Raw genomic sequence first — 22,275 nt, forward strand, 5'->3', positions numbered from 1 at the left:
CCTTGCCGAAAATAAACCCGCACACCCGCTTGTCACGGACCCTTTGTTTGTTTGCTTTAATTCGGGTTACTTTTAACACCTTACTATCACTGTCTTGAAGCTGTCTGGTGCATTTTAGTCCCTGTGGGACTGCTGCCCCAGCCAGCAGCAGGGCGGCTGGGGCTCACCAGGGAAAACAGTTAAATGTTTAATGACTGAGAAAAAAACAAATTACTGTGGTGGTTTATTTTGTTCCTCACCTTCCCCGAATCTACAGAGAAAGCAAAATCAGCTTTCTAGGGCAAAGGGTATTTATATATGAGGGAAGTACGAAGTAATTGCATTTTCATATTCACTGCGAAATACTTAAGCCTCCCCGGCTCCCCCAAAAGAAACAAAATTTACTCAGTTTTCCACTGTATTTGTACCATTTTTATTTGTAAAAATAACCATCTGAATGCATTGCAATAGTAGTTTACAGTTAGGGTTCTTTATTACATTAATACAGCATTCAGTAGTTTAAAAAGTTACTAAACTGTGCTTGAGAAGATTCAGGTTGAATTCCAAGTCATTGAATGAATTAAGTTTTTTTTTCCTCATTTCATATGTGACATTTACCCAAGTCCTTAAACTTCAATTTACAAAAGCAAACAATACCGACAAAACCCCACCAAAACCATCAAACAATGTTTTATATAGTTTATTACAAATGTTATGCAAAATATAACACTGGCACCAGATGCGTATCACCATGGTTTGTAAAGATATATTGCACATGCTAAAGCATAAAATATAAGACAAAACCTACAAAACATAAGATATTGGCTTTAATATGTAGATCACTGCATAAGAAATGCATAAAATTACATTTTATACACACACTCAAGATTGTCACTAGTTTAAAACGCCCTTTCCTATAACACTGACCTAAGTTTACTTTTTGTGTAATAAGAAAGCATTTTCAGCACTGCGAAAATTATACATTATTCCTATAGAAATTTAGCATATTAATTTTCATTTCAATGCAGGTAGAACATATGAAAAGAAGAAACACTTTATACATTCAAAGAAGGTCTGAAATGAAAATTTACTGGTAATATATTGCTTTGATAACACTCAAATGAAAAAAAAAAAGACAAGTTTCACAAAACATTTCCATTATACACAAATATAAAAAGGCACTCTAATATTTCTTACATGACTAAGAATAAAAATCACAATTTTTTTTTTTAATCATCCTCAAATACATAACCAAGTTTCTCAACAGTACAATGGATAAACAATTCATTTCATGTGTTTGTTCTAATTCAATAACCTGGCAGTTGTTGACTGCATAAAAGTACCAAACACATTATGGTGCCCTTTTAGTAGCGATGAACAGAAATCCCCTGAGCTATTTCACAGCTATTTCAGGCAGTCCGGAGGTTGTAACTCAGTATTTATGAGAGAGACCTGGGAGCCCACCCTGCAGCTGTGGTTACAATACAGGATGAAACGATCCTGCCAGCACACCCGGGCAGGGAGCTGCCCCTGCCCCGGTGCCCTCTGCTGGGTGCAGACACAGAAGCTGCCCACGTGTGTCAGTTGCAGGATCCGGGGTTAAGTGCAACGATTCTGTAGGGTTACTCTTGTAAGGAGTCCACAGAAAGGCAAGGAGATTATTTACAAGAGTAACATTACTCGCATGCTTATATACCTGCCCTAAACTACACATTGATTTCTACATGTGATAAATTACAGATTGATGCGCTAGCATACAAAAAAAAGGGATTCTGGTAACTCACGTGAGATGTGGGAGAGGCCAACACTGAGCACTTCTCAGTGTCTTGCTTGTGGCAGTTTTCCTGCTAAATCCAGCGCCCTCAAACACGACCTGTGCAGTGCCCTGGAGGTGAGCACAGCCTACATTCCTGTGCTTTTTGGAAGGCTGCATCCTGGCAGCATTGTGGGGTTTCATGGCTAAAGGTTGGATTTGCCTCCTGGAAGGACCAGCGTGACTCAGAAATAAATCACCTCTGCTTCTGAGACGCAGCAGCTGTTGCACTCCACAATTACCAGTGTTACCAGGTATTGCAATTAGAAAAAGGTTTTGGTAACTGTATGGGCAGCAGGTGAAAATAGTGAGACTTTTTAAATGGCTGCTTCAAATAATATAACAACTTTTTATAAAAAGGGCTGGTTTTCTCTTAATGAAGCACTGTCATGTAGGATAACGTAATTTTCTGTATTTCAGGGTGAGACTTACAAGTAATCCTGCCAAGGAACCTGCCTACATTTCTGCTTAAAATAAGATTAAAATACTGATTCTGCTGTTAGACAGGTGGCAGCTATTTCCCATATGTTTGTTTTCAGTGCCATCCTTCTATATAAAAAAAACCCCAAAAGTTGGGATTACTATTCATTTTGGAACAGGCACCACTGAAAATTCTAACAACTGCTCTCTCCTCTTATTTTCAGTGTTTTAAGTAAGGTGGTTATTGCTATTCTGCAACTTTTAAAAGCAAAAATGATGAGAAAAACCAATTAAAATGTTTTTTGGTGCTATTTCTGAGGAGAAAAGCGAGGTTGCAGATTCTCTGTCATTCTACTTTAGGAACTACAGAGTAGAGAGAAAAGGTTTTTTTTTTTGTTGTAAACTTTGGAAGATTGCTAACAATCAAGGAAAAAATACTCAATTTTAGTAAGGCAAAATAAAATTAATATTTAATTTTTTTTTCCTAATTAAAGGACTGAAATCTGCCAATAGATTTTCAACAATCTATCAGAACAGGGCCAAAAACTGCAACTAAACCTCAAATCCTTACTTTTCCTTTACTCTGCCAAAAGCGAGCACCGAGGAAGCTGATCTCACCCTCCCAGCACAGAGACAGGCCTGAGACAAGCTGAGTGTGAATGACAGGAACAGAACACCTGGCTCCACAGCTGTGTGGGTTTTCTCACCTGTCTGGCAAGGGGCTGCATCCTTCTTAAACTCTTAAACAAAGGAAAGTGTTTTGCTTTCTGCTTTTTCCCAACACAGCCAGTGGACCTTGGCATTCCATACAAGATGGGCACTCTCCTGGTGTGCATCCACCCTTCCTTTTTGCTCCTCAGGCCCTCAGTCTTGCCAGATTCACATTTCATTTCAGTATGCATGAATGCTAACTAGAAGAACAAGCCATAGTGATTTTTCCTGGGCATTTGTTTCATCTCAAATAAATAGAAACACATTTACATTAAAAGTATATGAACATATTCTAAAGTCTGGGGAAAAAACCCACCTGTGGTCAACACATCATCAGTTAAAAATGTCAACTTGAAACTGGTGTCATAAAATGTAAAATTCACCCAAGACTATTTTACCTCAAAAGTTTATATTTTTATCATTTAGAAAAAACTACTTCATTATGTCACTCACATTTGAACAAAAAAAATAAAAGTAGCAAAGTCTTCAACTGAATTACTGAAGCATTTTGGTCCTCTTGGTACGGCTGGTTAGTTCATGATAGTTTTTTGTTTGTATTTTTGTTTTTGTTTACAAAGTCTCATTCTTCCTTTTGTACATCTGTTGCAGAGGAAGGTCGGGGTCCATTTGACCTAGAAACTTTGGCAGAAGGAGTAAACATATTCACAAAGTTGACACTGCTTTAAAAGCTGGTGACAAAAGGCTTTTTTAGCATCTGTCTCTGGTCCCCTACACAGTACACTGCTATGTTTCTGGTGTTTGGTATTTCAACTTTTGGTGATACGCTTTCATTGCTTTACCTTTGCCAGTTAATCCAAAAACTGGCAAAAGTATTTTAAAATTCAATACTGTTAACAGTAAAAATAAATTATTTAACCATAGAAAAGGAAAAAAGCGCCATTTAAGTTGGCAAATCATTAGAAACTTTTACATACACCTTTGTCTACACATGATTTCTCCTGCTCTCCCCTTTTTTTACTGGTACTGGATTCATGATTAATGGCTCAGGTGACAGAAACATCTAATGACCCTAATTCTGTAGTGCAAATAAACATTTGTGCTGAATTGAAAAAAAATAAGGGCCAAGTGATCAGCATTTTACAGAAGTGATGTTCATGGGAAAATATGGTGGGATGAGCAGAATTTGGCCTTCAGAGTTAACAACTACATTTTTCTAATTGTGTACTGCAACTAAGAACTGTAAAAAGTGCCTTCTGTACGTTTAAGTGCTTAATACAGGCAGAATGTAAAAGGTTTCATTTCCTGTAGAAAAGTAATACAGGCAGTTTTAAGATTACAACTTTACCTTTGGTTCATGTAAAAAAATTATCTAATTAACAGAGCCCCTGGAAGCTTGAAACAGACAAACATAGGAAAGGGGTGATGCTCGAATTTGTGAAGGTTATGCTGGAAATAGGATTGTGCACTAAAGGTGCAGCTAAAACATGAAAGAACTCTTTACGAACAGTTCCCTGTTTATTTGTGCTGTCAAAAAGAAAAAAGGCATTTTCTCTTTTTCTACTTAAAATAAGAGGTAGAGACTTTCCACAGGGGCACTTTGGGCCTAAAGAAAACATCAGGAAACTGAAAAGCTGCAGAACTCTAATAGGAATATGTTCCAGTAAATCCCTCTAATTTTGTTATTTAAAGGCTTGATTCTCATCAGCACTACAAATCTTTCAATAACTACTTGTCAAGAATAATAGTTAAGAATACAACCGTGGGATTTAAGCTGTTTAAAAAGACAAAAATTAAAGCTAAAATGAAACAATAATTTTTCGAATACCAATGAGTCAAAATGTTTCAGAATCCGAATCATTTTCATTGTACCCATCCTCTGTTCCTATGTTATTACTCAAGGGCTTATCATAAGAGTTAATGGTGCCCACAGTGGAGCCATCGCAGAGGTGCGTCCTGCCCAAATTGTCTTTTTTAAAACAAGCGAAGTTGAAAGCCGTCACTGAACTGGAGGGAGAAAAAGGCATCATGGTAGCCAAAATGAGTGCCAGGCAGTCAGCCACGTCTTTGTTAGGAGCACAAGCCAGGGCTGGTGTATGACCTGGGCACAAACGCAGACAAGGCAATGGTTAGTACTGAGGGCACCTGGGGCACCCGGCATTCCTCAGGGACATCTCTAGGGACACCGTGGGGACACGATGGGATTACACATGCCAGGCGTGTTACTCACTCTCACGGCACATGCTGGGAGAGACACCGGGGGCACCGCAGTCACCGGGACCACAACAAGCACTGCTCGTGTGAAACCAGGCAGCAAACACTGCGCCAGGTGCACCACAGCTAAACACAGCTCTACAGCACACACAGCATGGCCAGTACAGAACACAGGCACTGCAGCAACAGGGACAGAAACTGGCATCGCTTCTGTGTGCATGAACGAGTCTCATTCTGAGAACAACAGCTTGCATGAAACATGAAAGGTATTAGTTTAAAAAATTTTGATTTAGTAAGCGAACAATTTTAAAGATTGATCAGTTGAGTATCTACTCAACTTGGCAAGCAGTTTATTTAGGAATTATATTATAAAAGAATTAGACCAGTGCAGGGGGTACATGGATAGCAGGTGTGACTGGATGTTTAGTTACCCAACTAAACATCGACGTTTAATTACCCAACTAAACATGGATGTTTAGTTACCCAAATATACACTGTGTTAGAAGAATATTAGATGTTTTCAGCAAGCATGGCATACACTTCAAATACACAGCTAATAGGACTCCACTGTCAGTCAAACAAAGGACTGGGGAGCTATTAGAAGGTTGTCTTCACTGCCGTTTAACTTGGGTCCTGTCCAAGCACTGCCCTAAAGCAGCTCTTCATGTACATGAGCCCTGGAAGGCAGTGTGCTCATTACACTTACTGTCTGTACATTTTACATGCTGCTGTGCAGAACTCCAGCCCTTTCCAACAAATCCTCCTTTTATGCTAAGAGCTGAAAAATTCTTTGGCAGATGGTTAAATCTTCAGCACTGCAGCAATAGTAATGCAAGGCAGTGGCCACTTCTGGTACCTACTGCCTCGAGGAAGCCAAGATCTGCAGCACAGATGAACTTGGTAAGCAAAAAGTGAATACAGTTTTGTTGCAAAATACCCACATTTAAGCACTGATTGCAGTCAGTGCATTTCCTCTTCCATGTGTTCCAAGTGTTAATATTCTTTGAATGTGCTAAGGTTTTACTTGAACATATCTCTTTTAAAATGTGTATGCTGTTCCTAGAAAAACTAAATGTGTATAAAATTTAAATATAATTGTCATTTGTTACATACAAATTAGCTGGATTTGTATTTACTGTTTTAAGGATAAAATCTGTGGTTAGAAAATAGTCTGGTTCATTTTTCTGTCACCTATCTCTGAAGTGAGGTTAGGGTCAGATGACTTCTGTGGAACTCATTCATGCAAGTATAGCTAAGTAGCATTTGGCTTATAGTAAATACCAATCAGTTCTTTTCATCCTCAGATCTCAAATGTCTTGCAGTGATGGGTGAGTAGTTACTTTATTTAGTGTTACTTTATAGATATGGAAAGATGGAGGTACCAATTTCTTACATTAATGCCACGAAGTTACTATTGTAAGAAAAAACAACTGATTTCAGGAAGATATTTTTAAAAACTGTAATTGTAGAATCACATCATTCTATGGTTCCTTATAATTTTTAGGGAATGGCTTCACTGAAGCCTGAAATAAAATTATTTAATTTAGTAACCAATTATGTATTTTTATGAGACAACAGTAATTTAATTGCATCTTGGTCAGATAATTTGCAAGCACAAGGTTTGATCTCGGAATGAGCTGGGACACACTCAAACACATGTTGATGGTTTTCTTCCTACCCATTAAAACATGCGCTGATTGAATGCAAATTCCTTAATTCTTCTGCAAGGCGTCAGAATTATCCGGTGCCACTTGCATGTTTAGGAAATTCAAGTTACCACTGCACTCAGGCATTAAAAAAGACTAGCTGTTGACAGTACATGCAAAATGAACAGTAAAAGGGACCACTGTGATGTTTAAAGTAGATTCTTATACTAAAGAAATAGTATCTTTTAATTTTCTTTTTTTTAATAGGTACTCACACAACTCACTGTCTGTTCTTGGAAGGATAAAAGCATCAATGAAGTCTATCATCACCTTTTAAGTCTATTGCTTCAGACTGTTGTAAAATCACCTGTTGGCTCCTACTGAAGACTGTCAAAGTGTATCATTTACTTACCATTTTCATCTACTGCCAGGACACAGGCCCCTTTGGCCAGCAGCTCTTCAACCACCATCTTTAGGCCATTTCGTGCAGCAATATGAAGAGGTCTACAAAAACAGAACAACTAAATTCAACTTTAGTTTACAACAGATTTTCCACACAAAGTTAGGCAATGCTTAAAGCATACTGAGCATGTGAAAGAGAATGGTTTCCTTCCTTGGATCATTACAATTGTATCATAGACACTAAATTTTATTGCAGCCTTTGAAATAATTGACATGTTCCACATCTATAAAATGAGATTTCTTTTGTGCAAGCACACAAAGATGGCTTAATACTTTCCAGCCTAAAGACTTTTAAATAAAGTCTTTCTCATTTTTGCACTGTTTGCAGCACATAATTGATGTTTAAAAGGAAAAGGAATCCAAGGCTGAGAAACGCCTGTGTTCTGTCCTTAATTCTGGCTGCTACAGGCTGTTCAATATCATTGTATTGCCTTTTTATCCTTGAATACTCAATTGCTAATCTCTGCTACTGCAGAGCAGCTGGAAATTAAAAATAGCCATTGGTTTGCTCCTTTCCTGGCCCAACACCCAATGCTCTGGTTTGGGGACAGCTAGCAGGACAGGAAAAACATTTTCAATTTGGAAGAAGGGGAAAACAGGGCTAAGATGGAATAAATTCTTCTGCAAGCTCTAGGTGATCTGCCACCTGAACTCATGGTTGAATCTCCTGTGGTGGGATTCCCCCATGCCAATAACCAGTTGCAGCTGATAACATATGCTATGGAGAGAAGTTGCGCATAAAATATCACCTAAAAAACCTTCAGAGAACTAAATGTACCACCTTAAGCCTAAGTAAGTCTAAATAAATTTTTTAAATTTAGGCTGAAGTTCACTAGAAAATGCCAGATATATACTTACACGTTCACATGATTAATAGACATTTTGATATCATCTTTAAATAAATAACCTTGTATAATTTTTCAACCAGATCATGCATAGAAATGGCACAAACAGAATCAAAATTAAAAGTGAGAGTGCGATACAATTTGGGTCTTATTCAAGGGAAAGCATTCAAAAAAAATCAGAAATTAACTTTACTGTTCTATTAAGTAATCTGAGACATGAATTTGAAATGGCAAACTGGAATATTCTGATAAATCAGCTGAACTTGAGAGGATCAGGCTATACTTACGTCTGCAATGCATTATTTTTTGCATTAATAAGGCTCTGTTCTTGGATCTTGTCAAGTATTAACAAGGCACATTTTTCATGACCCTGTAGTCAGGGAAAAAAACCAAAAGTGTTAATTTGCTGAGGAGTTTGAAATTGAGCCAAAAAGAAATGTTACATAATAAAAGTGAAATTTAATAACTCAACTTGAAATACAAAAGATGCTGCTCAGTAAGCCTGTGTAGAAGGTGAACTAAGCGAATCTTAAAATACCATTTGTGAACCACTACTGCTGGGATGTTTTAGCACATTTAGAAATGTAGACATTCACCTGTCTTTCAACCCTGCATTCATGAAATATGAATTCACTTCCTCAGCTTTCAGAGAATGCTGTTTTCTCTTGAGTGAACATTCAGTGGATGATTTATCAGAACTGCACAGTGACAGAGAATGCTTTCATCTCAGAAACGAACACCACACTCTGTGGGTCTTTAAATGCCTTTCTGTATTATTAATAAGCTGCTAGAAAACCTCTTCAGTGTCAGAGAGCTCTAACAAAGGAACTTTAGGAACAATACAGATCCAGGCCTTATTTCTGATCCTGTTTCTGCACCGCAAGTTGTGCTGAGCCTACAGTCCTGGCAGGGGAAGAGCTGCCTGAAGGACCTTGAGAATTCAGCAAGGCTCATGTGTCTGCAGAAACTGGAGTAATATGATCACACTGGAATCCAATCTGTGGGTAGGAGCAAAAGGAAAGGGAATCCTCTGTGCATATTTTCTTGCAGAAATAGCAGTAGAAATTGGAATTAAGAGGAAGAAGGCTTAGGAAGAGACACCATCATCCATCTAATCAATACCTCTGGTTTTACTCCTGCTTTGTTAGGGAAAATTTTGGTCTCCTTTCACAGGAATTGGATATAAATAAACAATAATTTTATTTTTCTTTATTATTGAACCTGTTGGGCTGTTTTACAGTGAGATTATCTGGTAAAACCTTAAAGGGTTTCCTTTACTTCTCTTAGTGTCACTTACTTATGTTTCAGCTGTCATAAGAGCCATCCCTATTTCTCAATGTACAGTACTTTCAAACAGACAAGAGAAAAAGCTTGGAACAACTTTCTCTTCCTCACCACAACTGTGACCACCACATTTCCACTGCAGAAAAAAACTTGGGAGCATAAACACATACATACATTCATATGGACTGATGAGAATAAAAGCACAGAGAGGTGTTTGACTTACTTTACTGCTAGCCAAGTGCAAAGATGTATTCAACTCCTTATCTTTTAATGTCAGGTCAGCCTTGGCAATGTTCACCAAAAAGTCTGAGGTATAGAGTAGGAGTCAATGAACAAACCCAATGGGCAGATGAACATGTCAAAAGAGAGGAAAAAATTACTATTTCAGTATACCTGTGCATAGAGGCTAATTAATTAAGTCTTTATATGATGTAAGCCTTATAATAATGAAATCAGTGAATGAGAACAGACTAATCTAGTGCAGTTAATCAGCAGGCAAATGCAGAGCTAACAGCTTGTTTGTGGTGCCCCAAACTGTCATACATATATCGATCTTAACTTATTTATGAACTTCCCTATTTGCAGATCAGCAGTTTTAGCCTGAATCACCTCTGCCTCAGAACGACTGTAAATCCTGCTTTGAGAGGACTAAGGGGATATAAAGAACTTGGGGTGCAGCTGTGCTGTTGAAGCCAGAGAAAAGGGAGTTCTGCAAAGCCCATAAGGCCCCCAGTCAGTGTGCCTGTGGCACATAGTCTAGCCTGGAAAAAGCAGCTGCTGATAGCTGCCTTTTCAAGAATGGGGCTTCCTATAAAACAGGATGGAAAAGCTTACATAGTCTTTTTCATACATGCAGCTTTACTGCTCCTCAAAATCAAGGAAGTAAAGGAGAACAGAATTACTACTGCCCTCGTGCTCTTGGGAGGAAGAAAGACTCAAAATTGTTATAGCAAATGTTCGCCAAGACTGCAGAGAAGTAGTATTTTTAATGGATGTAAAGCTATCTTCCCGCAGAAGGATGTTATGCACACAATCTATTTTCCTTGCTGAGTTTTGCCAGGGTTCCCCTGTGGGGCAGAGGCGCAGGGCAGAGGGCAGGGCCAGGGCAGCAGTCACTCACCGACGGCGCCCAGGTGCCCGCCGCGCGCTGCCATCATGAGCGGCGTCCTGCCCGCGCGGTCGGCCGCGTTCACGCGCGCGCTGTGGCTCAGCAGCAGCTGCAGGCACTCCACGTGGTCAGCAAAGGCTGCGGCGTGCAGGGGAGTCCTGGGGAGCAACACCCACACAGCTACAGAGGGGCAACAGCCCCAGCTCCCCAAAAACCTCCACGTGCAAGAGGTTTTAGGGCTTTTCCCTATGGTGATAACTCGAATTTGATAAGGAGGTTGTAGTAGCAGCAGCTGAAGTAAGTTAAATAATATTGCCAGTCTCCAAAGGTGGATATGATAGTATGGAGATATGACACTGTGAAGAATCTCAGCCTATTTATTTTAATAGAGCATATTGTGTGACATGAAAAGCAGTACAATCCCTCGCCCCTATTGATCTGATTTTACCTTTTTTTAAAGCAAGCCTCAGTTGGGAAGAACTATCAGAAAAGAACAGATCCATTATTTTAAAAATTAAATATTTTGAATTGTAGTCAAAGATACTGCAGCAACAAGCCACAAGTAACTGCAGTACTATAAAAAGGCAGAAGGAATTTAATCCACTTTGAAGGTTATCAGTTTCTACAAGACATAGACATTGGAATTCATTCCCTGTGGCTCTTTGGCATTTTGTGTCAGAAGGGTGACTACTAGAGAGGAAAGATAGTTCATACACAGCCCAGTTCAGTGCCGCTTCTGTTTTGCTTATCAGCAAAGGTGAGGTGCTCTTACCCTCACAGAATTATGTAATCACTGTTACTGAGGGTATTAAATTGGTTTTAATAAAAGAAAACAATATGTGTTCACTTTTTAGAATTTCAGCAATTTTAATTAAATATATACATATATGGTGAGGAGATTCTCAATTTGACAAATGAAGGATTGGGCTGAATGCCCATCTCTTGCTGAAATAGTTCTATTTTGCTGTGTAGATATTCTCAGTTGTGTGCTTGGAGAATGCCAACATACCATGAAAACTATTAAAGAAATACTTTTCTGTATGTACTTAGTATCACTCCATTTAGCAAAGATAAATGTGTTTAAACATTTAACAAAGAAAACAGGTCCAGCAAACAGCCTATAGCCATAGATGTTCTAAACAAACAAAATACTATTACTTTTATATTTTTTCATATGTACTCTGACATTGAATACTTCATATTCTTGCTTCAAGTGAGACACCTTTTAGCTGTGCTGTGGTGTAAACTGCTGTCTGAAAGAGTCAGCATGACAAATCGTAAGGATTAGTGCCAGAGGTTCAGAAAGAACTATGAAAATTACTAAATGGAGTCGTGAGATGCAATCTGTCCAAGGGACCATTACCTTCCTTTGTCATCCTCACAGTTGACAATGCTGGCGTCGATGGCTCCGATGAGTAGTGATGCACAGTTTTCATGATCATTGATTCTGCCAAAGATACATTTTTAAAAGGCCATGTCTACGTATTTTTTCACTTTCCAATATTGGTTTACTTGATTTCCCATTAATATTTCTTAGTGATTACTTCTAAGTTACCCTAATATGCCTTTGTCTTAATGCTTTTAGTCACACTTCTGCATATTCATAATTTCTCTTTAAACCAAACTGCATCTGCTACGATGGATTTCAGTCTCTAAAGCAAAGCTGATCTTTAATTCACTATGCACCAAGGTAATTTCCAAGTCCAGAACAAAGCCAGGATTAAACTCTTAATATCTTAAAATCCTTAGCCTGTATGTCAAACACCCCTGGGCCTGGAAAGCACTCATAGACACTTACATAAAGAGAGATTTATTCTAATGTTTAAGGTACTGAAACCCACATCTCTTCCAACTCATACATTTAGTTCTTTGATTTGATGGATATGTTCAATTAACTTTTTCTGGGTTTTGCTAATTTGTCTCATTTCTTTATGAAAATGAACAGCATTTAGTAACAGTAGTAGACACACAGTATAGGTAACACACTTCCATATTGGATTAAAAGCTATTTTCATTTTAAATTTGCACACATGCTTAAATTGCCACTCGTTTAAAATAATACAAATACTGATTTTTTTCCAAAGCTAATTACTAGAAATTCTGATTTAAAATAGTATGTTTCAGCCACAAAGAATTTTATTTCAAATGATCAGCTTTAAAATCATTTGCTCATGCAAATAATTTCCAAAAAAAGCTTGCTTTATTCTCATACTGCTACTTTCTGCAGACATGTCCTAAAGCAACACTCAGTTGTTCCTGGAGATTTCTACTTACACAGCACAGTGCAATGGAGAGAAGCTATTACCATAGAACTTGTGGAAAAGTTTTTGTTCCAATAGTACCTCTATGCAGTTTTCATGACCTGTGAGAGAGCAGATATTTCACAGTGTTGCACAAAGCAGTTAGTTCACTTAATTCATATTAGGCTTACACAGGTTGGAATCTAAAACTTTTAAGATCAAAATTGAACATGATGTGTATATAAGCTCTTACGTCATAAATCAGAGGATTTTTAAATTTTATGGCAGCAGCAAGAGAGGTCTGGGCTAATATTAGCATTTATTAAGAAAAAAGGAAAGCAAAAAAGCTCTTTTTAATGTGATGTCGTGTATATTGCATTACATCCAAAGCTTAAATGTCAATACTGAGAAGCTTTATCCTTATATCAAGCAACAAGTTCAGATTATCCATTTTAGAATAATCGGTTCAGTTCAGAATATCCATCTATTCACATGGTCTCTTGCACCAAGAGCTCAAAGAAGCATTCCTGGTCACAGAGAAATCAATTTCAGCATGGACATGAATAAAACCAGTATTTCATCCTGGCTTCTTGTGACTTGGAGCAGACGAGCCTCAAAGTCCCTGGGAGCTACGAACTGAAGGGTGCACACAGCAAATGCTAATACAGGCAGCACACAGGTTAAATTTGCCTCTTCATTTCAAGCTCCTCCACCAGATGTCCCCAAGCTGAGCCGGGCAGCAGCCCCAGCAGAGCCTCACCATTGTAGGAAGCCCAGTGCAGGGGTGTGTAGCCCTGGTTGTCCTTGAGGCTGCAGTCCTCCTCGGCCAGTGCCACCTGCAGTAACTCGCTCAGCCACGTGGCGTGACCCCGAGCTGCTGCAAAGTGCAGAGGGGTCCTGCCTCTGGCATCCTTACACAAAATAGAGACTTCTTTCTCTAACAGCATTTGAACACATTCTTCATGCCCAGTCATGATCTGGTAACAAAGAAAGGAGTACAGAGGTTGATGTAACACAGATTCTTGCCCCGGAAATACGGAATGTGATTGACACCCATGAACATGAAATGTGTGGGTGGGATTCAGCAGGCAGAGATGAGAGCCCCTTTGCTCACCTGCTGAACTGCTCTCTGCAGTTACCATAAAGTTCTGTATAAATGTCATTCCTTGCATCAGCTCCACATTGGGTAGGAAGCTAGACTTAGCTAGGAAAGTCAGCTTAGTCAAGCTGGACTAGAAAAGATTAGATCTGCCTAGGAAAAACTTACAGGACTTACTTGCACCATTCCAAGAAAAATGAAAGTAACTACTGACCAGTTCTTTCAAAGAAATTATTTTCAGAATTCTTAAGCTGGTCAGTTATAAGAATAATGACTACGATTGCAAAGTGTCTAAAGAAAAAAAAAAAGTGGTCTAATTATTACTAATTAACACAAATGTGAAATAAAAGCAAAGCATTACTAAGAGCAGATCTGTCTTGCTTTATATCTCATTGATTATGCTTGGTCATGTTTGCAATCATTTACAGTGTTCTCTAGATTTAAACATCCCTCTACTTCTAAGCGAGTTGTAGTCACAGCAAAACAAATAATAAAGGATTATAAAAATTAAGTCACCCCTCGATGTAAAGCTGTGCATCCCAGGAGATCAGCTGCATCTACAGATGCTTCTTTTTCAAGTAATAAAGAAACAGCATCAATGTGCCCATATGCCACTGCAAGCATTAATGGAGTTCTAGGGAAAGAAAAGAAAACCAGAGCAGTCATAGCTATAAAATGGGATACTATTTGTCCCTGCTAACTTACACAGAGAAATCAGGAAGCCCTGCCTTTCTTGCCACTCCCACCCATGAACCCATTTCTTTTCCCCATGCTCATATATGACACCCAAGTGAAAACCTTTAGTATGAAATTATTGAGATGTTTAACAACAAACTGCCAGGACTGAAATAGTAACAAACCCACTTGTAAGCAGTTTACAGAACAACACCATTCAAGACAATCTGTTCTCTTAATAACCTACAATTACTGTCACCTCCAGTGACACAAGATTTTTACAATACCAAGTCTTGTGAATTCATGTCCTTGCTAGTTACCAAGATGACAATGACCCAAAGTATTTCTTTTGCAAATGCTGCACATTTGCTTAAAGAGGATGAAGGGACATGAGGGAAATATTCAAGCTAAAATTTAGACTAACATATCTTTCATTTGTTTCTGAAAGAGATCTATTCTCCATCTGTTTCTAGGCAGACTAATACCATTTAAAATTAAATGTGCAGACATTATATGTTCCAGACACCCCAGATGAGTTTCTTAAACCATTCACATTTTCACTTTAAAAATATATCTTATTTTCCCTCTGTAACTGCCATTTAGGAAGCAGTGAAGCTTTTGTAGGAACATCTCAGATGCATGTGTCACCTCAAATAAACACTGTGTCCTACTGCACTAGTCTAATGCACCAAATAAACCCTAGAATAGCAATGTTTTAGAAAGAAGAAGACTTTATAGAAACATCTCAGGAGCCTGGTCAGTTTTTATTGAATCTGGCCCACAACATCTATAAAAGACTGTGTAAAGTATGAAACAGAGGCTAAGATTTATGATTAGTCCTTTCCACATGGCTTACATCAACTGAATGTGTACTTTGTAATCTCTGCCAAATTCTATGAGGAAAAGTGCAGGAAATACAGTACTTCAAGTAAGTACTTTTTTGTGAGAAATATGAGATGCTATTTGAATTACAGAGCTGAAAAAAAAAAGCCCCCAAAGAAAACTTACTGTCCTTTGGCGTCTGTCACATCAGGGTTGTCTGCAACCTCCAGCAACAACCGTAAACAAGGTGTATGGCCATTAATGACTGTAAAGGAAAAAAAACTGTGTTTATTTCAGATACTCTTCCACTGGAATGCTTAGGGATAAGAAATGCCCATATAAACAAGGAAAATACTCCACCATATAACAGGTCAACATTCGCCCAATTTTTATTTAATTTGTGCCAGTGAAATGGTGAGCTGTTTTTTCCTTGACCTCATGAAGATGAGGACTTGTTCTCTTAGATACAAAAATCCCAAATGAGTAAAACAGAAATTGTGATATTCCCTTCTGAGAAGCTTTCTACTAAAGCAGACAGCATTTCAAAATCCCTCAGACTGAGCAGGCAGGCAAGGCTTTCTGTGCTCAGGGTTGGAACACAGTAGGAAGTACATTGTCAAGGCTCCTTAATTTTATGTGCACTGTACAAGTGAGTACTTCAGTGCTGCTAGGAAAAATAGAAATCCATAAAGAATGACCAATGATACAAATGTCAAATTCATAAAAGCACGTAACACCAAAGACTAAAATTCCCTTTGTGATTATCCATTTTATCAAAAAGAGACTTATCAAAACATTTGGGTTTAGTGGTGTTTGGGGTTTTTGCTAGGGGAGGATATTTTGGGGGTTTTTTTGGGTTTTGGGGTTTTTTTGGGTTTTTTTATGTAACCCATTGCTGCTAGGAAACAGCTTTGAGTCTCTACATTCTGTAGGGCCTGACACTGAATCCCATCTGTGTGTCAGCTGGCTTTAAGGCTTCAGACTTTCATGGGATGAAGAGACAGATATTTTCTTCTTTGAAAAACAACTCCTGTGCTCAGTGGATACACGTTGTGTTCTTATTACAGCAAGTCATGCATTCACACTGCCTACACCCTGTGGGCTGAGGCAAAACCCTTGGACACCACCTATGTCACATCATGCTGGCAGAGAAATCGGTGCACATCATCACATTCAAATTACTCATCCAAAAATAATCCTAGTTGATTTACACCCAGAAAAATAAAAGGCATTTTTAGTTATTTACCACTAAGTAATGACATATAGATAACATGTAAACAGTTCTGCAGGGCTGGTGATTCACTGGCTTGAAGTGGGGAAATAAAGGTCTGTTCTTTCTCCCAGCAGGAGGAAGAGAAATCATAACTTGTTCACAAAGATGTGTGAAAATGATTTTGGTAAATGAGTTTTAGAACAGATTCTCCCAGAAACTCCTAGGAGCTGACCCAGTGATTGCTAAGCATTACAGACCCTGCAGGGAACATTAGTTTTGCCAACAGACCCACAACACTAACACCAGGGGAACACTTGCAATGGATTCCCCAGGCTAGCCAGAGGAGAGGCTGGTGGTAATAAAATGACACAGGGATCATATCATTTGGGCAAAGGAAATTCTCCACGTTATGAAGCCAGAGGAAATCTATTACTTCATGGGGACAGTCAGAAAAAAATAAACTTCATTAATGTGAGTTCTCAAGTCACAAATCCCTTTACTGACACAAACGTGCAGAATTCTGTCATCCAATCCACCACGGAGGCCTCCTGAGCTCAGTGCTCAGCAATTATGCCGGTGTAATGAGAAGGAATGAGGGCAGACAAGTTTAAGGGGATGGGCACACGTTGCCTTCTTGCTTCTTCCCAGTGCAGCACGAGCAAATGCTCATTCCGTGTGTGCAAATGCACGCTGGCACTCCGGGGAATAATGCAGCCAGAATTCTGCTGGATTTCTCAGGAGGCACCAGCTGACCTCGCACACCTGCAGCACGGACTCGGAACGTGCAGCAGCTCCCAGCAGGTGGCACCAGCCTTGCTCCAACATTCCTCCCCAAAGTGCTTCCCTGGGAACATGGAAATGGGCACCCTGCAGGGGGATGCCTGGAGCAGGGGGTGGTAAAGCAGGAGCTTTACTCCTCATTTCCACAGAACTCTACAGAGCTTTTGAGTGGAAGGTTCTTCTAGACGTTGTCTTAATGAATTTTACCTGAAGTGCACTTAACTCACAGTTGAAAGCTTTCCAATTCATGCTAGTGGTGAATCTCCTTTACTAAGGAGTTCAAATACTCAACCCATCTGTGCATTACTTTCCATTCTGCTCCAGCTACATGTTCCCTTTTGTGTCTTATTCCTGGGTAGGATTTTTTGCCTTTTTTCATGGTTGGACTTTTTGTATATGTGTTTGTTTTTATGACATATCTATCTGACTTATTTTGCTTCACTGCAAATTTAAAGAACAATTTATTTATACTCCTGGGAATGTTTTTTAGTCTGAGAAGCAAAAGGCATAATGGACCAGAAAAGTCTGCAATGAATCTTCCCACTTGTTGCATGTGGAAGGTACTCAATACTAGAGTAATGGAGGTGATTCAAAAACAAATTAAAAGGGGGTGGGGGGAACACCCTGAAATTATAATCTGAAATTATGTGAAGGTAAGAAAGGTGTGTATTAAAATAACATCGTCTATTCAACAAATGTACTCAATTTATTCAACAGATCAGTATTTTAAGTCAGAGCTGCTAACAAAAATATGGCTTTGTTACCATTCACTGAAGAACCTTTAGTACTGAAGTACCTTTATAGTTCAGTTGTGATAGCTGGAAACTTATGTCACTCTAACCACATTTTTAAATAAATGCAAATCTTTGCTGTTGTGATGATGTTCCAGACCAAGTCACACCTTGTTCACATCAGATCCCAAGATATGTTTGAAGCAACTACAGGGAAAGCTCTTGACCACCACAGCTTAGTTTTATGGTAGCACTAATACTGATTTCAATTAATCAAACCATCAGTATTTATCATGGGGAGAAATGTGCTGAATTATGGTGCAAAGTTTAAGCAGACAGGAAGCATTTTTAGTATGCAGTGTGGTCTATCATGAGCATTTCCTTCAGTACTGCAGACAAAATTGCTAAGTCTATTTGACCTCATGTTTCAAGGTTGCACTAACATGATCACACACAGAGAATCAACTGATACTACAGAATATATATGCATTTCAGCAAGATTAAAAAGACCATTAAGTCTGGTCCTGAATGAATTATCCATGTGGTATTAATTTTCCTTCCCACTAGAGGCCACTGCTACCCTGCACGGAGCCCCTCCTGGAACAGCACAGGAGACAGATTCCCTTTGGCACCTCTCCATATTTACCTGACAGGTACCTGTCAAATAATAACTTTCAAATCAATGACAAAGTCTACATTTCCCAGCTCATTTTGCATGTTACATAATTAATCCCCCACACATGAGGAAAGGAGCAGGCTGCCAGCAAGTGCAAGTTTGCAGGCTGGCTCAGGAGGAGGAGGAGCCTGAAAGAGGGGGGTGAATTTCTGTGGTGCTGCCACTGCAAATGGGTGCAAGTTTTGAACACCAGAACATTTTCATTGCCAATCAGAGCCCACATTTATTTTTCAACCTTTCTTCCAAAGGAGAAGCAGCGAGGCAAATGCTCCCTCCTCCCTTGATTATTTGGCTGAAGAAGCAGCAGGAGAAGGTGTCATGAGTGAAACATCACACCTCTTGAGGAGTAGGTGGTGACAGAGAAGGGCAAGCAGGTAAGGGCAGAGCAGTAGTGGTATGCAAAAATATGGGGTTCTGTATGAGGGAGGACTGAACCACAGGGGTAGAGGAGAAAAAGATGAATGAAACAGTAGAAAAATGGTTTAAATGTACAACATCAGCAAACAAGTATCACTCCTCAGGACATGTGAGAATGTTCTTCCCTTTAGAAGAAATGTGCATAGCAACAGCAGGTAAGTAAACATACCTGCTTCAGTGTGGGAGGGTTCATACCACAGGGGCAGCATAAGATTCCACTCACCTGAGGCATGGAGGGGGGTCCTTTTGGTGACATTGTCCTTTACAGTGACAGAAGCACCCTGACTGATGAGAGCTTCCACACACTCGGCATGTCCTCTGAACGCAGCCAAGTCCAGAGCAGTGCGTCCCTTGTCATCCTTGATATCCAGATCCACCAGAGACTGCAGAAGCACCTCCAGAGCTTGATGATGACCATTATAGGCCTAGAATTATGAAATATGTCATGTAAAGGACACAATTCCATCTTTCAAAGATCTTTCCCATAAATTCTGAATAAAATCCAGCCCATTCAATATTTCCTAAACACAAAAGAAATCTGTTTTATTGATTCCTTATGACTCTCTCTTCAGCCCGAGAGGATTTTTCCAAATTTCACTGTACTCAAGAAATTACACAATTCTTGATTTGCTCCAACCCAAAGTGAGGAAATTTCAGGCAATAATTTGCCAAGCCAGCACAGGTCAATCAGCAATTCATTTTTCACATGCTACAGTATCTGACAGGGAAACATCTGCTTCAAAAACCAGATTCACTAGAGAGCTCCATGGATTATCACCTGACTGGTGCTGAATTCAACACATGTGCTGGTCTCCAACTAAACAAAAGCAATTCTCAAATCAGATTTTTGTGCAAATATAAACACAAACTTGACCTGCTGTTTACAGCTGAGGCTTCATGGAGAATTCCTGCCAGCAGGATCATTTGGTAGAACAACTAGAGTGGACAGGCAGATGCACTTCCAGACCTACAGCCACCCTGGGGCCAACAGCACAAACAGGGGTGGCATTGCAAAACCCAGTGGACAGTGCCAGAAATAGGAAAGGTTTTGATAGCTTTGTAGGGCCTGCCCTCCTCTCCACTGTCATACTCAGAGCATCCTTTTTATTTACACCCAGTTGTATAGTTAGTGTTATCAGAGTTGAAGATGTGAACCCTCCATGCCTAAAGACATTCAAAATGTGATGGGGCACAGCCCTGAAAATATCTGCTCTAGCTGATTCTACTTTTACCACAGAGGTGGGACTCAATCTCCAGAGGTCCATGTCAACCACATCAACCCCAGCTATTCTGTGATTGTGCACAAGGGAACTGGGAAGAGGAATCATGAATCTTGAGCTCAGGGGAACAGTTGTTATCTCTGAGGCCACCTCTGCTGGATCCTATTGTGATGTGCCAGTGTCTGTACCATTCTCACAGGGCACTGCTGGATCCCGTCCCACACCCTGCTGTGTACCAGACATTGTTTTTTGCACTGCACCTCTCCACCAGAACATCAGAGAATCTCATTCCATAAGCAAAGCCTAGGCTCAAGCTTTGGCCACATATTTATAACCTAGTTCTAAATACAAGTGTGAATTTCCATTTAATTTCACTTCAGTGTCTGTGTCATCTTCTTACCCAAGTGTTAGAGTCAGGAAGAGCCAAGAGCTTCAACTGCCTAAAACTTAATTAACGATTCCAGCCCAGAACCTGGGTTTGTTACATCCCTTCCCACCTTTTTCAAAACAAGCCCACAGTTAAACTTGCTTCAAAGACAGAGATTAAGGAACTATTCTAGGAGATACTGATCAAATGCTGTACACATCTCATACTTACAGCTAAATGCAAAGGACTTTTTGTAGCTGCAGAATCAGATTCCTCAAATATATTGTTGGTTTTTTCCAGAAGCTGGGAAGAAAAAAAATAAAGTCTTAAAACATTTTTACATGAGACAGGATAAATTTTCATGGACTATAAATCTATAAATCAGCAAAGATGCATTTTGGCCACAGTAATTATTGAAGGATTGCAAAGTATTTTCAAGCTTTTCTGCACAGGGTAAAGCAATAAAACCAGCTTAAAAGCTTGTCATGAACATCCTTACCCTGATTAATTATTTTCCATGAAATCCTGGGGCCTGCTTGGGTGAGAAAGGAGCCCTTAAAACAATGGATTTGTGGAATAGAGCCCTCAGTAAATTTACATTGGAGAAAGCTCAGTTTCATGATTATACAGCATGTGCAAGCCATGTCTGATACAGTGTTTTGGGTAATTCTGACACATAATTAGCACTGGGAATAATTATAACTGAGCTGTGAATCACTGATAAATTATAAAATTGACTGAAAGAACAATCTGCTCCTGCAATGACAGTCTTCCAAAATGCAACATGTCCCTGAACTCTTACAAGCATCCAGTGATATCTAGTAACAAATTTGTATAATCCTCTTCATTTTACAGCTTAAAACCAAGGACATTTCCACCCATCTAGAAGGAGGAGCTGTGGAAAAGCACCACTCCACAACAGGACATGAACCCGACAACTTATCCAGCTGAGGCTGCAAAGAAAATCATGCACAGTGTTAAGAATACTACTGACAATTCAACAATTGATGAGTGGCACTTCTCATGTGCTTGGCCTTTTGCTTAATAATTACTTAGAGTTAGTCTCCAAAAGCTTTGGGGCTGGAAATTAACATTTTACAGAAAACCACCAATGGGAGGTTGTATAAAAAACATAAAAGCATGACAGTCAGCTAAAACAGACTTGGAATTTTTCTAAGGCTAGAAGTACATTTTTCAGTCTTTTTCAAGGTTTTTCACTTGGTTGGTTGGCTGGTTTGGTTTCTGGAGTTTTTTTTAGACACTAAGGAATTTAATCAAAAGACTGAAAAATAATCAAGTATGTCAGGTTTTTGACAATCTAGACAATTTTAGGCTATGACAACATGGAAAATTCTCAAAAGAGACCACGAAAGGCTACAGGGGGTTTTGCCTGTGCTGCAAGATGATGCCATATTCCTAAACAATGATCTAGGCCTGAACTTTTGGTGTAACAACTTAGTCTACAATAAAAATTAGCCTTAATAATGCATAAGGTGTTACAAATCTCTTATCCTGAATCCTATGGAAAAGCTAGAAAATTAGGCAGCAATTTAATTTACTTGTATATTTTGTGCCTAGCAATATGTCAAGACTAT

At 39.2% G+C, this 22,275-nt stretch overlaps 1 protein-coding gene across 2 annotated transcripts in view; it reads right to left on the bottom strand.

Annotated features, from left to right (window-relative positions):
• Nucleotides 1-388: 388 nt before the first annotated feature.
• Nucleotides 389-22,275, bottom strand: part of ANKRD44 (ankyrin repeat domain 44) — a 131,229-nt gene continuing 109,342 nt past the window's right edge. For both annotated transcript variants that reach the window (XM_059475568.1, XM_059475567.1), the window contains 12 exons: nt 20,912-20,983; nt 19,317-19,518; nt 15,463-15,541; nt 14,296-14,413; nt 13,441-13,657; nt 12,715-12,802; nt 11,804-11,887; nt 10,453-10,598; nt 9,556-9,638; nt 8,336-8,418; nt 7,154-7,245; nt 389-4,982 (listed from right to left, as the gene is read on the bottom strand). In XM_059475568.1, coding sequence (XP_059331551.1) covers nt 4,717-4,982; nt 7,154-7,245; nt 8,336-8,418; nt 9,556-9,638; nt 10,453-10,598; nt 11,804-11,887; nt 12,715-12,802; nt 13,441-13,657; nt 14,296-14,413; nt 15,463-15,541; nt 19,317-19,518; nt 20,912-20,983 — 1,530 coding nt within the window. In that variant the 3' untranslated portion in view covers nt 389-4,716. The remainder of the gene's footprint in view (nt 4,983-7,153; nt 7,246-8,335; nt 8,419-9,555; nt 9,639-10,452; nt 10,599-11,803; nt 11,888-12,714; nt 12,803-13,440; nt 13,658-14,295; nt 14,414-15,462; nt 15,542-19,316; nt 19,519-20,911; nt 20,984-22,275) is intronic.

The sequence above is a fragment of the Ammospiza nelsoni genome, chromosome 7 (genome assembly GCF_027579445.1).
Source record: "Ammospiza nelsoni isolate bAmmNel1 chromosome 7, bAmmNel1.pri, whole genome shotgun sequence".
NCBI classification, from domain to species: Eukaryota; Metazoa; Chordata; class Aves; order Passeriformes; family Passerellidae; genus Ammospiza; species Ammospiza nelsoni.